The sequence below is a fragment of the Camarhynchus parvulus genome, unplaced genomic scaffold (assembly GCF_901933205.1).
Source record: "Camarhynchus parvulus unplaced genomic scaffold, STF_HiC, whole genome shotgun sequence".
NCBI classification, from domain to species: domain Eukaryota; kingdom Metazoa; phylum Chordata; class Aves; order Passeriformes; family Thraupidae; genus Camarhynchus; species Camarhynchus parvulus.
The window spans coordinates 39,094-55,452 of NW_022148589.1; the positions used below are offsets into that span (position 1 = coordinate 39,094).

At 46.4% G+C, this 16,359-nt stretch overlaps 1 protein-coding gene across 1 annotated transcript in view; it reads right to left on the reverse strand.

Moving 5' to 3' along the window:
• Nucleotides 1–354: 354 nt before the first annotated feature.
• The window catches only part of RNF31 (ring finger protein 31), a 43,131-nt gene continuing 27,126 nt past the window's right edge, over nucleotides 355–16,359 (reverse strand). Inside the window, 12 exon segments of the mRNA XM_030970684.1 lie at nucleotides 355–642; nucleotides 2,017–2,074; nucleotides 2,077–2,112; nucleotides 4,593–4,650; nucleotides 5,392–5,505; nucleotides 7,415–7,533; nucleotides 9,493–9,523; nucleotides 11,632–11,721; nucleotides 12,402–12,500; nucleotides 13,358–13,531; nucleotides 14,908–15,138; nucleotides 15,939–16,127. Coding sequence (XP_030826544.1) covers nucleotides 402–642; nucleotides 2,017–2,074; nucleotides 2,077–2,112; nucleotides 4,593–4,650; nucleotides 5,392–5,505; nucleotides 7,415–7,533; nucleotides 9,493–9,523; nucleotides 11,632–11,721; nucleotides 12,402–12,500; nucleotides 13,358–13,531; nucleotides 14,908–15,138; nucleotides 15,939–16,127 — 1,440 coding nt within the window. The 3' untranslated portion in view covers nucleotides 355–401.

Consider the following 16,359-nt stretch of genomic DNA (forward strand, 5'->3'; position numbering starts at 1 on the left):
CCAAAGCTGTCAAAAAAAATGCCCAAAAAGCTGCCAAAAATGCCCCAAAAAAGCCCAAAATTACCCCAAAATTCTCCCAAAAGTGCCCCCAAAATTACCCAAATTTATCCCAAATTGACCCAAAAATGCCCCCAAAAACCCCAAAATTGCCCCAAAAATAACCCCAAAAAAAGCCCCCAAAATAACCCCAAAAAATCCCAAAATTACCCCACAATTCACCCAAATTGCCCCAAAAATGCCCCAAAACCGCCCAAATTACTCAAATTTACCCCAAACTGACCCAAATTTCTCCCGAAATTTCCAAAATCACCAAAATCACCCAAAACTGCCTCAAAAAACCCCAAAATCCCCTCAAACCCCAATCTCTCCCATATAAGGGCATTTTCCCCATATATGGTAACTCATTTGCATACTGCCCTCAGCCCCGCCCCCTGTGGGCGTGGCCGGACGGGCGCCTCCTCCCCCAGCAGGCGGAGCATGCGCAGTTGGTGCTCGGCCTCGCTCTCGCCCGGCAGGGGCCGGGCCCTCTCGGCCGGCAGGTGGCGCTCGGCGGCGGTGAGGAGCTCGGTGCGGTCGTACAGAGGGGCGGGGTCCAGGCCGTGGCGGTTCACGAGGGACACCAGGTACTCAGTGTAGTGTGCCCTGAGTGACCACAGTGACCACTGAGTGACCACAGTGAGCATTGAGTGGTCACAGTGAGCACAGAGTGCACAAAATGGCCGCCGTGACCACAGAGTGCACAAAATGGCCGCCGTGACCATAGAGTGGTTCCGCCATAGAGAGGTTTAGAATTGGTACAGTATGCAAAAACCAAAATAACCCCAAAAACCAAATTATAAAATTGCCCAAAATCGTGACCAAGAGTGCCACAAAATGGCCTACCCCGATGAACCACAGGTGCCACATGTCACATGGCCCGTGACCACAGAGTGCACAAAATGGCCGCCGTGACCATAGAGTGGTTCCGGCCATAGAGAGGGGCGGAGTTTAGGACATTGTAGTGACCAGTGTGTGACCAAAAACCCAAAATTACCCCAAAAAGGACCCAAAATTCCTCACAATTGACCCAAAAATGACCACTGAGTGACCACTGACCCTTGAGTGACCAGTGAATGACCAGAGCCAGAAAATTACTAAAAACGACCCACAAAATCCCCCAAAAATCTTCAAAATGACCCAGAGTGACCACAACCCAAAACTGAACCAAAATTAGCATGAGTGACCACTGAGTGACCACTGAGTGATCACAGTGGGGACAAGCCCAAAAAATCTCTAAATTACCCAAAAATCCCTGAAAAAAATGCCCTAAAAATGCCCCAAAATGTCCCAAAATGACCACGAGTGACCACTGAGTGACCACTGAGTGACCAATGAGTGACCACAGTAGTCAATGAGTGCACAAAATGGCCGCCGTGACCCCACAGTGCACAAAATGGCCGCCGTGACCATAGAGTGCACAAAATGGCCACCATGACTATAGAGTGCACAAAATGGCCACCGTGACCATAGAGTGCGCAAAATGGCCGCCATGACTATAGAGTGCACAAAATGGCCGCCATGAGCATAGAGTGCACAAAATGGCTGCCGTGACCATAGAGTGCACAAAATGGCTGCTGTGACCATAGAGTGCACAAAATGGCCGCCATGACCATAGAGTGCACAAAATGGCTGCCGTGACCATAGAGTGCACAAAATGGCCGCTGTGACCATAGAGTGCACAAAATGGCCGCCGTGACCATAGAGTGCACAAAATGGCTGCCGTGACCATAGAGTGCACAAAATGGCCGCCATGACCATAGAGTGCACAAAATGGCCGCTGTAACCATAGAGTACTTCCGGCCATAGAGAGGGGGCGGGGTTTAGGACATTGAGTGATCAATGAGTGACAACAGCCCCAAGAATGCTCTAAAAATCACCAAAGAAAACCCCGAAAAAACCCTAAAATTACCCAAAATTTCTGAAAATCACCCAAAATTGCCCAAAATTGTGGAAATTTGGCCCAAATGTGGCACTGACCGGCAGAGGCCGGCGTGGCCCGGCTCGGCGGCGCGGCCGCACGGCTCGTCCCGCAGCGCGAGGCGAACTCCTTCTGCTCCGGCACCGGGCACTGCCCTGCAACGGGCCGAGAAACGGGGAAATGGGGAAAATGATAAAAACGGGCAGTTTGGGGAAATTGGGAAATGGGGAAAATGATAAAAACGGGCAGTTTGGGGAAATTGGGAAATGGGGAAAATGATAAAAACGGGCAGTTTGGGGAAATTGGGGAAATTGGGAAAATGATAAAAACGGGGAGTTTGGGGAAATTGGGGAAATTGGGAAATGGGGGAAATGGGGAAATCGGGAAAATGATAAAAACGGGGAGTTTGGGGAAATTGGGGAATTGGGAAAATGATAAAAACGGGGAGTTTGGGGAAATTGGGGGAAATTGGGAAATTGGGAGAAATGGGGAAATGGGGAAAATGATAAAAACGGGGAGTTTGGGGAAATGGGGGAATTGGGGAAATTGGGAGAAATGGACAAAAATGGGGAGTTTGGGAAAATTGGGGGAAATGGGGAAATTGGGAAAATTGGGAAAATTGAGAGTTTGGGAAAATGGGGAAATCGGGAAAATTGACAAAAATGGGGAGTTTGGGGAAGTGGGGAAATTGGGAAAAATGGGGAAATGGGGGAAATTAACAAAAATGGAGAGTTTGCGAAAATAGGGGACAATGGGGAAATTGGGAAAATTGGGGAAAAATGGCAAAATTGGGGAAATTGGGGAAATGAACAAAAATGGGGAGTTTGGGGAAATTGGGGAAATGGGGAAATTGGGGAAAAACGGGGAACTTGGGAAAATGGACAAAAATGGGGAAATTGGACAAAAAAGGGAAAATTTGGAAAATTGACACAAATGGGGAAATTGGGAAGAATGGGGAAATTGGGGAAATTGAGAAAAATGTGAATTTTGGGAAAATGGACAAAAATGGGGAAATTGGGGAAAATGGGGGAAAATGGAGAGTTTGGGGAAATGGGGGAAATGGGGAAATCGGGAAAATTGACAAAAATTGAGAGTTTGGGAAAATTGGGAAAATGGACAAAAATGGGGAAATTGGGGAAATGAACAAACTTGGAGAGTTTGGGGAAATTGGGAAATGGGGAAATTGGGAAATTGGAAAAAATGGGGAAATCGGGAAAATTGGGAAAAATTGAGATTTTGGGACAATGGGGAAAATGGGGAAATTGGGAAAATGGGGAAAATGGGAAAAATGGGGAAAATTGGGGAAATTGGACAAAAAAGGGGAAATTTGGAAAATTGACACAAATGGGAAAATTGACAAAAATGGAGAAATTGGGGAAATTGGGAAAATGTAGAGTTTGAGACAATGGGGAAAATGGGGAAATGGGGAAATGGGGAAAAATGGAGAGTTTGGGAAAATTGGGGAAAAACAGGGAAAAATGGAGAAATTTGGGAAAATGGACAAAAATGGGGAAATTGGACAAAAATGGGAAAGTTTGGAAAATGGACAAAAATGGGGAAATTGGGAAAAATGGGGAAATTGAGAAAAATGTGAATTTTGGGAAAATTGACAAAAATGGAGAGTTTGGGGAAATGGGGGAAAATGGGGAAATTGGGGAAAAATGGGGAAAAATGGGGAAATGGGGAAAATTAACAAAATTGGGGAAATGGGGGAAAACTGAGAGTTTGGGACAATGGGGAAAATGGGGAAATTGGGAAATTGGGCATAAACGGGGAAAATGGGAAAATGAAGGAAAATGTGAAATTGGGAAATGGATAAAAATGGAGAGTTTGGGAAAATTGACAAAAATGAGGAAAAATGGGGAAAATGGAGAAAAATGGGAATTTGGGGAAAATTGGCAAAAATGGGCAAAAATGGGGAAAATGGACAAAAATGGGGAAATTGGGAAAATTGAAATAAATGGGGAATGGGGAAAATGGGGAATTTTGGGGGAATTTTGGGAGAAAATGGGGAATTTTGGGGGGAAAAAGAGAAATTTTTGGGGAGAAAATTGGGAATTTTGAGGGGGGAATTTGGGGAATTTTTGGGGAGAAAATTGGGAATTTTGGGAGAAAAATTTGGGGTTTTTTGGGGGGGGAAAAAGGGGAATTTTGGGAGTAAAATTGGGAATTTTGGGGATTTTGGGGGAATTTTTGGAAATATAACAGAAATGGGGAATTTTGGGGAAAAATTTGGAAATTTTGGGGCAATTTTGGGAGAAAACGGGGAAAAAATTGGGAATTTTGGGGGGAAATTGTGGAATTTTTGAGGCTAAAATTAGGAATTTTGGGGGAAAAATTTTGGGGAGAAAATTGGGAATTTTGGGGGAGAAAAAAGGGGAATTTTGGGGGTAAAAATGGGGATTTTTAGGATTTTAGGGAATTTTTGGAAAAGTAACAGAAATGGGGAATTTTGGGGAAAAATTTGGGAATTTTGGGAGAAAATGGGGGGAGAAAATTGGGGAATTTTTGGGGAGGAAGAGGGGAATTTTGGGGAATTTTTGAGACCAACAATTGGAGTTTTGGGGGGAATTTTGGGGGGAAAATTGGGGATTTGGGGGTTTCCCAGTATAAACCAGTACAAACCAGTACGAACCAGTGGGGTTGGGGGGGGCATCAGGAGGCGGCTCCGTCTCGAAGGCGACGTTCCCTGACTGAGGGGAGAAACCAGAATGGACCAGTATGGACCAGTATGGACCAGTATGGACCAGTATGGACCAGTATGGCCCAGTATAAGCCAGTACAAAAATCCCCATTTCCCCCCATTTTTAACCCTTTGAGAGCCCCAAAACCCCTCCCAGTTTGGCCCAGTTCCCTCCCAGTACAAACCAGTAACCCCCAGTACAAACCAGTAACCCCAAACCCCCATTTTCCCCATTTTTAACCCTTTCTTCTCCATATTTCCCCCATTTTCCCCCCATTTTTCACTCGATTTTCTTCATTTTTTCTCCGTTTTTTCCCAATTTCCAACATTTTTTCCCCAATTTCTCCCTCCCAGTGCCTCCCAGTCCCTCCCAGTACAAACCAGTACAAACCAGCAGCCCCAAATCCCCATTTCCCTCATTTTTAACCCTTTCTTCCCCATATTTTCCCCATTTTTCACCATTTTCCATCCAATTTTCACCGTTTTTTTCTCCTTTTTTTTTCCCCATTTTCCCCTCCCAGTCCCTCCCAGTCCATCCCAGTACAAACCAGTAACCCCAAATCCCCTTTTACCCCATTTTTAACCCTTTATTCCCCATATTTCCTCCATAAATCCCCCATATTTCCCCCATATTTCCCCATTTCTCACCCAATTTTCACCCAATTTTCACCCAATTTTCACCGTTTTTTCCCCATTTTCTCCCCTCCCAGTCCCTCCCAGTCGCTCCCAGTCGCTCCCAGTCCCAGGGCACCTGGAGCAGCCTCTGGAGCCGGGCGGGTTCCCAGTCGCGCAGGTAGAAGAGGCAATCGCGGGGGTGGTGCCCGTGCAGGGCCCCGCCCAGGGAGCAGCGGGGGGAGGGGCAGCCCTGGGGGGGAGGGGCAGAGGGGGGTGGGGGAGGGGCAACAAAAAAGGGGAAAAAATTTGGGGAAGAACAAAAAAAATTTGGTGAAAATCGGGCGGAAAACGGCGGAGAAACGGGGGGAAAGGGGGGTGGGATGGTATTTAAATGGTATGCAAATGAGATTCAAATGAGACCAGAATAGCGTTACAATGGTATTCAAGTGAGGTTAAAATGAGATTAAAATGATCTAAAAATGACCCAAAAATTGATCCTAAAAAGCTCACAATTGACCCAAAAAATGGCACAAAAATGGCCCCAAAATTGGCCTTAAATAACCTGAAATTGACCCAAAAAATGGAGCAGAAATTCACCAAAGATGACCCAAAATTGACGCAAAAAATGATCCAGAAAAAACCCAAAATTCACCCAAAAATTCCCTAAGAATGAGCCAAAAATTCCCCAAAAATGACCCAAAATTAACCAAAAAAATCCCTAAAATTGACCCAAAATTGACCCGAAAATTGACCAAAAATTACCCCAAATTGATCCTAAACAGCTCAAAATTGACCCAAAAATGGCACAAAAATGGCCCTGAAATTGACCTTAAATAACCTGAAACTGACCCAAAATTCCCTAAAAATGGCCTCAAAATTGACCCAAAGTTTACCTGAAAATTCACCAAAACTGACCCAAAATTGACCCAAAAATTCACCAAAAATGACCCAAAATTGACCCAAAAATGACCCAAAACTGACCCCAAAATTCCCTAAAAATGACCCAAAATTGAGCTGAAAAATGACCCAGGAAAACCCCAAAATTGACCCAAAAATTCCCCAAAAGTGACCCAAGAATTGACCCAAAAATTCCCTAAAATGACCCAAAAATTCCCCAAAAATTCCCAAAAAATGACCCAAAATTGAGCTGAAGAATGACCCAGAAAAGGCCCAAAATTGACCCAAAAATTTGGGGAAGAACAAAAACAATTTGGTGAAAATCAAGCGGAAAAAGGGAGGAAAAAAGAGATTTTTTTTATTGGGTTAGGAGTTCAAAATCCTCTCCCAGTATGAACCAGTATAAACCAGTACAGACTGGTACAAACCAGTCCAAACCAGTCCAAACCAGTCCAAACCAGTAATCCCAAAATGCCATTTCTCCCATTTTTAAGCCTTTAAATTCCATTTCCCCCCATATTTTCCCCATTTTCCCCATTTCCCCTTCCCAGTCCCTCCCAGTACAAACCAGTAACCCCAAAATGCCATTTCTCCCATTTTTAACCCTTTTCCCCCCATTTTAACCCTTTTTTCCCCGTTTTTTCCCCATTTTTTGCCATTTTGCCCCATTTTTTCCCAATTTCCCCCCTCCCAGTCCAAACCAGTCCAAACCAGTAACCCCAAATCCCCATTTTCCCCCATTTCTCACCCATTTTTAACCCTTTTTTCCCCACTTTTTCACCATTTTCCCCCCTCCCAGTCCCTCCCAGTCCCTCCCAGTACAAACCAGTACAAACCAGTAACCCCAAATCCCCATTTCCCCATTTCTCCCCATTTCTCACCCATTTTTAACCCTTTTTTCCCCCATTTTTTCCCATTTTTTCCCCATTTTTCCCCATTTTTCCCCATTTTCCCCCCTCCCAGTCCCTCCCAGTCCAAACCAGTAACCCCAAAACCCCATTTCCCCATTTCTCACCCATTTTAACCCTTTTTTTCCCCACTTTTTCTCCATTTTCCCCCCCTCCCAGTCCCTCCCAGTGCCTCCCAGTAACCCCAAAGTACAACCATTAACCCCCAATTCCCCATTTCTCCCCATTTTTCCCATTTTCCCCATTTTTACCCCTTTTTTCCCCATTTTTCCCCATTTTTTCCCCATTTTTCCCCATTTTCCCCCCTCCCAGTCCCTCCCAGTCCAAACCAGTATCACCCAGTGTGGGGCTCACCCCGGGCCGGTGGAACTGGGCGCCGCAGCCGGAGCAGAACTCGTGCCGGCACTGGGAGCACTGGAAATGCAAACAGCCGCCCCGCGCCAGGGCGAAGCGCTGCCCGCACTGGGGACACGCTGCAAGGCACAAAAATCAGGCAAATCCACCCAAAAATTTGAGGTCTTTGCAGAAAATTAGAAAAAGAATGGGGTTAAATTGACCGAAATCGGCGAAATTCGCATCGAAATCGGCCAAAAAACCGCTTGAAAAAAGGGGAAAATGAGGGAAAATGGGAGCAAAATTAACCCCAAAATTGACCCCAAAATTAACCCCAAAATTCACTGAAAAATCACCCAAAATTCGCCCCCAAATTTCCCCAAAACTCACCCCAAAATTCACCAAAAATTACCCCAAATTTACCCAAAAATCTCCCCAAACCCACCCAAAAAATCCACGAAAAATTTGCACAAACTTTGCCCAAAATTCAACAAAATTTACCCAAAAATTCACGTCAAAAATCAATGAAATAGACCCAAAAATGACCCCCAAATTCCCTGAGATTTACCAAAAATTCACTGAAAATTCACAAAAAATTCACCCAGAACCACCCAAAATTCACCCAAAAATCCACCCAATATTCACCCAACATTTCCACAAACTTTACCCAAAACTCAACAAAATTTACCCCAAAAAAATCACCCCAAAAATCAACCAAATAGACCCAAAATTGACCCAAAATTGCCCAAAATTGCCCCAAAATTGCCCTAAAAAGCCGCAGCAATGCAAACAGCCCCGGGCCAGGGCGAAGCGCTGCCCGCACTGGGGACTCGCTGCAAGTGACAAAAATGAGGCAAATTCACCCAAAATTGGAGAAATTCAACTCAAAATTGGGGCAATTGGGGTTAAATTGACCAAAATCGTCGAAATTCGCATCGAAATTGGCCAAAAATCGCTTGAGAAAAGGGGAAAATAAGGGAAAATGAGATCAATATTAACCCCAAAATTCACTGAAAAATCACCCAAAATTTACCCAAAAATTCTCCCAAAATTCCCCAAACTCACCCAAAAATTCATCAAAAAATCATCCCAAATTGACCCCAAAATCTCCTCAAATCCACCCAAAAATTCATGAAAATTTACCCACAATTCACCCCAAATTGAACAAATTTTACCCCAAAAACTACCCCAAAATTCACCAAAATTTACCCAAAAATCCACCCGAAATTCACCCAAAATTCACCACAATTTACCCAAAAATTCACCCAAAACTCACCCAAAATTCACCAAAATTTACCCAAAAATCCACCCAAAAATCACCCAAAATTCCCCCAATTTACCCAGAATTCACCCAAAAATTCCCCCCAAAAATCAACCAAATAGACCCAAAAATCTCCAAAATTGCCCCAAAATGTCCAAACGCTGCAAACACCTCCTCCCCGCACGGGGGACTCGCTGCAAAACACCCAAAATTGCACAAAATTCACCCAAAATTGGAGAAATTCACCCAAAATTGGAGAAATTCAACACAAAATTGGGGCAATTGGGGTTAAATTGACCAAAATCGGTGAAATTCGCATCGAAATCGGCCAAAAAATCGCTTGAGAAAAGGGGAAAATAAGAGAAACTGAGAGCAAAATTAACCCCAAAATTCACTGAAAATTCACCCAAAATTTACCCAAAATCACCAAAACCTCACCCAAAAACTGACACAAAATTTACCAAAAAGTCATCCAAAATTCGCAGAAAATTCACCAAAATTTACCTAAAAATTCACCAAAAATTCACCCAACATTTATCCCAAAAAAACCCCAAAATCTCAATTTTTCCCCTCAAAAATCTCAATTTTTCCCCCTAAAAAATCCCAAATATTTCCCCCAAAAATTCCCATTTATTACCCCAAAAATCCCAATTTTTAACAAAGATTCCCCCCAAAAATCTCATTTTTATCGTCCAAAAAATCAAAATTTTCTCCCAAATTTCCCCCATTTTTTCCCCCAAAATTTCCATTTCCCCACCCAAAATTTCCCTTGTTTCTTCAAATTTTCCCAAATTTTCCCTTTTTACCCCAAAATTTCCCAAATTCCCGTTTTTCTCACCGATGCCGGGCTCGCCCAGGAAGGCCCCAAATGATCAACCCAAAATTCACCCAAAATTCACCCAAAATTTGCCAAAAATACAACAAAAACCACAAAAAATTTAATAAAAAATAACCCAAAAATTCATTCAAAATTCACCCAAAATTCACCCCAAATTTTCCCCAAAATTCATTGAAAATTCACCTAAAAATCCACCCAAATTTCACCCAAAATTTACCTAAAAATCGCTGAAAATTCACCCCAAATTCCCCAAAATATATCCCAAATTCCCCAAAAATTACCCCAAAAATTCACTGAAAATCACTCAAAAATCACCACAAAACTTCACTCAAAATTTACCAAAATTTATCCCAAATTTACCCCAAAAATTTACCCAAAATCGCCCTCAAAAATCCAAAAGTTATGGGAAAATTGCCCAAAATTCACCCAAAAATCTCTCAAAATTCACTAAAAATTCACCAAAATTTACCCCAAAATTCACCCAACATTTGTCCTAAAAATCCCCCAAAATCCCAATTTTTCTCCCCTAAAAAATCCCAAATTTTTCCCTAAAAAATCACAAAAATTAACAGAAAATAACCCAAAATTTACGCAAATTTAGCAAAAAATTCACCCAAAATCTACCAAAAATTCACTGAAAATTCACCAAAATTTACCCAAAAATCTACCCAACATTTGTCCTAAAAATCCCCCAAAATCTCAATTTTTCCCCAAAATTCCCAATTTTTCTCCCCTAAAAAATCCCAAACTTTTCCCTACAAAATCCCAATTTTTTACCCAAATTTCCCCCAAAAAATCAAAATTTTCTCCAAATTTACCCCATTTTTTGGGATCCCAGCCCCATGGGGCACAAGGGGTTAAAGTCACACCCCAACTGCCCCAAATTCACCCGAAATGCTCCTGAAACTTTTAAAAAATTCCCCCAAAAATTCCGCCCGAATTCCCAAAAACGGCACCAAAATGGGGCAAAAACGACGTAAAAATGGACAGCCATGCCCATATATGGTCATCAGGCCCCTCCCACCACCTTCAGGCTCCTCCCACCACCCTTAAGCCCCTCCCACAACCTTCAAGCCCCTCCCACCACCCCTCAATGCCCATATATGGTCATCAAACCCCTCCCACCACCTTCAGGCTTCTCCCACCACTCTTAAGCCCCTCCCACAACCTTCAAGCCCCTCCCACCACCCTTCAATGCCCATATATGGTCATCAAACCCCTCCCACCACCTTCAGGCTCCTCCCACCACTCTTAAACCCCTCCCACCACCCCTCAATGCCCATATATGGTCATCACACCTCTCCCACCACCTTTAGGCTCCTCCCACAACCCTGAAACCCCTCCCAATACCCCTCAATGCTCATATATGCTAATTAAACTCCTCCCACCACCCTCAAATCCCTCCCACCACTCTTAAGCCCCTCCCACTGATCCTCATTGCCCATATATGGTCATCAAGCCCCTCCCACCACCTTTAGCCCCTCCCACCACCCTTTAATGTCCATATATGGCCATTAAACCCCTCCCACCACCTTCAGGCTCCTCCCACCACTCTTGAACCCCTCCCACCAGCCTTCAATGCCCATATATGGTCATGAAGCCCCTCCCACAACCTTCAAGCCCCTCCCACCACTCCTCAATGCCCATATATGGCCATCAAACCCCTCCCACCACCCTCAAGCCCCTCCCACCACTCTTAAACCCCTCCCACCAGCCTTCAATGCCCATATATGGTCATCAAGCTCCTCCCACCACCCTCAAGCCCCTCCCACCACTCCCCCATGCCCATATATGGTCATCAAATCCCCATTTTTTTCCCCATTTTTCCCCATTTTTAACCCTTTAACTCCCTCCCAGCACCCCCAAACCCCCTCCCAGTTCATTCCCAGTCCAAACCAGTAACCCCCGAGCCCAAACCAGTATAAACCAGTAACCCCAAACCCCAAACCAGTATAAACCAGTATAAACCAGTATAAAAAATCCCCCTTTTTTTCCCATTTTCCCCGTTTTTCTCCCATTTTTAACCCTTTAACTCCCTCCCAGCACCCCCAAACCCCCTCCCAGTTCATTCCCAGTCCAAACCAGTAACCCCCGAGCCCAAACCAGTATAAACCAGTATAAACCAGTATGCAGCGGTACCGGCAGCTGGCAGCGGGGGCAGCAGCAGTGGTGGCACTGGGGACACTGGGCCGGGCCCCTCTCGGCCTCGAAGATGAACCCGAAGGAGCACTGGGAGCAAACTGGGACTTAATGGTTTATACTGGGAGGGGCCCAGTTCAACCAGTAACGGCCTCCGAGGGGGAGGAAACCAGTATAAACCAGTATGAACCAGTATAAACCAGTATAGACCAATATAGACCAGTATAAACCAGTACAAACCAGTATAAACCAGTATAGACCAGTATAGACCAGTATAGACCAGTATAAACCAGTATAGGCCGGTATAGACCAGTATAAACCAGTATAAGCCAGTATAGACTGGTATAGACCAGTAGAGACCAGTACAAACCAATATAGACCGGTATAGACCAGTATAAACCAGTATAGACCAATATAAACCACCAGTACAAACCAGTATAAACCAGTAAGGCCAAAACTACTCCCAGTTCATCCCAGTAACCCCAACTGCCCTCCCAGTTCATCCCAGTATAAACCAGTAACCCCAAAACCCATCCCAAATTCATCCCAGTTCCGGGATCAAACCAGTATAAAGCAGTAAGGGAAAAACTACCCAAACCAGTATAAACCAGTATAAACCAGTATAGCCCAAAACCCCTCCCAGACCCCTCCCAGTTCATCCCAGTCGCTCCCAGTAACCTCAAGCCCCCTCCCAGTCCCCTCCCAGTCCAAACCAGTAACCCCCGAGCCCAAACCAGTATAAACCAGTATAAACCAGTATAAACCAGTACATGGGGGCACCACAGGAACTGGGGGTCCCTCAGCAGCTCCAGCTCCGTCAACTTCCGGGTCACGAGGCCGAAGGTGTCGGGGTCCAGACAGCGCCGCAGCTGCTCCCAGTATAAACCAGTATAAACCAGTATGAACCAATATAAACCAGTAAGGGTTCACAGTATAAACCAGTATAAGAAAATTCCCATTTTTTCCCCTTTTCCCCCCATTTTTAACTCTTTAATCCCCTCCCAGCCCCTTCAACCCCCTCCCAGTTTGTCCCAGTGCCCTCCCAGTACAAACCAGTAACCCCCCGTCCCAAACCAGTATAAACCAGTACAAACCAGTAACCCCAAATCCCCATTTCCCCCATTTTCCCCCATTTTTCCCATTTTAAACCCCTTAACTCTCTCCAAATCCTCCCAAATTTCACCCCATTGACCCCCAACTCCCTCTCGACCCCCTCCCAGTATAAACCAGTATAAACCAGTACAAACCAGTAACCCCAAATCCCCATTTTCCCTATTTTTAACGGTTTTTTCCCCCATTTTTAACCCCTTAACTCCCTCCAAATCCTCCCAAATTTCACCCCAGTGACCCCCAGCCCCTCCCGACTCCCTCCCAGTACAAACCAGTATAAACCAGTACAAACCAGTACAAACCAGTAACCCCAAATCCCCATTTTCCCCCTATTTCTCCCATTTTTAACCCTTTAACTCCCTCCCACTCGCTCCAAACCCCCCAAATTTCACCCCTTTGACCCCCAGCCCCTCCCGACCCCCTCCCAGTATAAACCAGTATAAACCAGTACAAACCAGTACAAACCAGTAACCCCAAATCCCCATTTTCCCCCATTTTTAACCGTTTTTCCCATTTTTAACCCTTTAACTCCCTCCAAATGGTTCGAAATTTCACCCCACTGACCCCCAGCTCCCTCCCGACCCCGTCCCAGTACAAACCAGTATAAACCAGTTACCACGGGCTCCAGCGTGGACCAGTAGCAGAGGCGCTGGGCGTCGTCGCGCAGGTCGGGCCGGCCGCAGCTGGGGCAGCCCAGGGCGCCCACGCCCCTCTCCCTCAGCCCCACGGTGAAATGGAGCCGGAAGCACTCGGGGCACAGGGGGCACGAGCAGCCCGGCAGCCACTGCATCTGCACCAGTACAAACCAGTAAGAACCAGTACGGAACTGGTTTGATCCCGGTTTGATCCCAGTTCCATTGGGGTGAATGGCGCTGCTTGCCCCAGTGGTCACTGAGGGAACTGCAGCCTTTGAAACACCAAACCAGTACAAACCAGTAGCTCCCAGTTCATCCCAGTAACCCCAAACCTACTCCCAGTTCATCCCAGTAAGCCCACAGTAGCCCCGCACCAGTATAAACCAATAAGAACCAGCAAGGAACTGGTTTGTACTGGTTTCATCCCAGTTTGATCCCGGTTCCTTTAGCGTGAATGGCGGTGCTGCCCCCAGTGGTCACTGAGGGAACTGCAGCCATTGAAACGCCAAACCAGTACAAACCAGTAGCTCCCAGTAACCCCAAACCCATTCCCGGTTCATCCCAGTAAGCCCCCAGTAAGCCCCCAGTACCCACAAACCAGTATAAACCAGTATAAACAAGTTTGATCCCAGTTCCATTGGGGTGAATGGTGGTGCTGCCCCCAGTGGTCACTGAGGGAACTGCAGCCATTAAAATGCCAAACCAGTACAAACCAGTAGCTCCCAGTAACCCCAAACCTACTCCCAGTTCATCCCAGTAAGCCCCCAGTAGCCCCACACCAGTATAAACCAGTAAGAACCAGTACGGAACTGGTTTGATCCTGGTTGGAGTCCAGTTCCATTGGGGTGAATGGCGGTGCTGCCCCCAGTGGTCACTGAGGAAATTGCAGCCTTTGAAACACCAAACCAGTACAAACCAGTAGCTCCCAGTAACCCCAAACCCATTCCTGGTTCATCCCTGTAAGCCCCTAGTAGCCTTGCACCAGTATAAACCAGTAAGAACCAGTACGGAACTGGTTAGATCCCGGTTGGAGCCCAGTTCCATTGGGGTGAATGGCGGTGCTGCCCCCAGTGGTCACTGAGGGAACTGCAGCCATTGAAACGCCAAACCAGTACAAACCAGTAGCTCCCAGTTCATCCCAGTAACCCCAAACCTACTCGCAGTCCCTCCCAGTCCCCTCCCAGTACAAACCAGTACCAAGCAGTAACTTTAAATCCCCATTTTTAACCCTTTAACTCCTTCCCAGTCCCTCCCAGTTTACCCCAATCCCCTCCCAGTATAACCCAGTAACCTCCACGACCAACACCAGTACAAACCAGTACAAACCAGTACAAACCAGTAACCTCAAATCTCCATTTCCCCCCTTTTCCCACCCCTTTTAACCCTTTAATTCCCTCCCAGTCCCTCCCAGTTTACCCCAATCCCCTCTCAGTACAACCCACCAACCCCCACGACCAACACCAGTACAAACCAGTACAAACCAGTACAAACCAGTACAAACCAGTACAAACCAGTGGGAAGCAGCACTCACCCGCTGCCGGGGCAGCCCCCAGCCGCAGACGGCGCACTCACAGCGCAGGCGCCTGCGCAGGGCAGCCCTGTCCGGGCAGGACCCCACGGCCTCCACCAGTTCCCCCAGTAAGGGCTCCGTACTGGGAGCGGGCAGCAGCCCCAGGCCCAGCTCCCGGCCCAGGCTGGCCACGAGCAGGGCCCGGCCCCAGCTGGCCACGGGAAACGAGGCCAGGATCTGACGGACCAGGGCCTGCGGAGAGACCAGTACGGACCAGTATAAACCAGTGTAGAGCAGAATGGAGCAGTAGGGACCAGTATAAACCAGTATAGAGCAGAATGGACCAGTATGGACCAGTACGGACCAGTACGGACCAGTACGGACCAGTATGGAGCAGTATGGACCAGTACGGACCAGTATGGACTAGTATAAACCAGTATAAATCATTATGGAGCAATATGGGTCAGTATAAACCAGTATAGAGCAGAATGAAGCAGTATGGCCCAGTATAAACCAGTACGGACCAGTATGGACCAGTACGGAACAGTACGGACCAGTATGGGCCAGAATAAACCAGTAAAAACCAGTACGGACCAGTATGAACCAGTATAGATCAGTAGGGACAAGTATGTCCCAGTATACGCCAGTATATCCCAATCCATCCCAGTCTATCCCAGTATATCCCAGTCTATCCCAGTATATCCCAGTATAACCCAGTATATCCCAGTATAGCCCAGTATATCCCAGTATAACCCAGTATATCCCACTATAACCCAGTATATCCCAGTATAACCAGTATATCCCAATATATCCCAGTATAACCAGTATAACCCAGTATAACGCAGTATATCCCAGTATATCCCAGTATAACCCAGTATATCCCAGTATAGCTCAGTATATCCCAGTATAACCCAGTATATCCCAGTATATCCCAGTATAACCCAGTATATCCCAGTATAACCCAGTATAATGCAGTATAACCCAGTATATCCCAGTATAACCCGGTATATCCCAGTCCATCCCAGTACAAACCAGTACAACCCAGCACTCACCTGCTGGTCGGGCTGGTTGAAGTCCAGGCCGGGCTCCGCCCCCTGCTGATGACGTAAGCGGAAGGGGCGGAGCCGCAGCCACAGCCGCTGCAGCTCCCCCAGCGCCTCCCATTGGCTGCCCCGGTGCCGCTGCAGCGCCGCCCCCGCGGGGGCGGGGTCAGGGAAACCCAGGCTGGACAGGAGGCGGAGCTGCACCAGTATGGACCAGTATGGACCAGTATGGACCAGTATGGACCAGTAAAAACCAGTATGGACCAGTATGGACCAGTACAGACCAGTATGGACCAGTATGGACCAGTATAAACCAGTATGGACCAGTACGGACCAGTATGGACCAGTAAAAACCAGTATGGACCACTATGGAGCACTATGGACCAGTATGGACCAGTATGGACCAGTATAAACCACTATGGACCAGTAT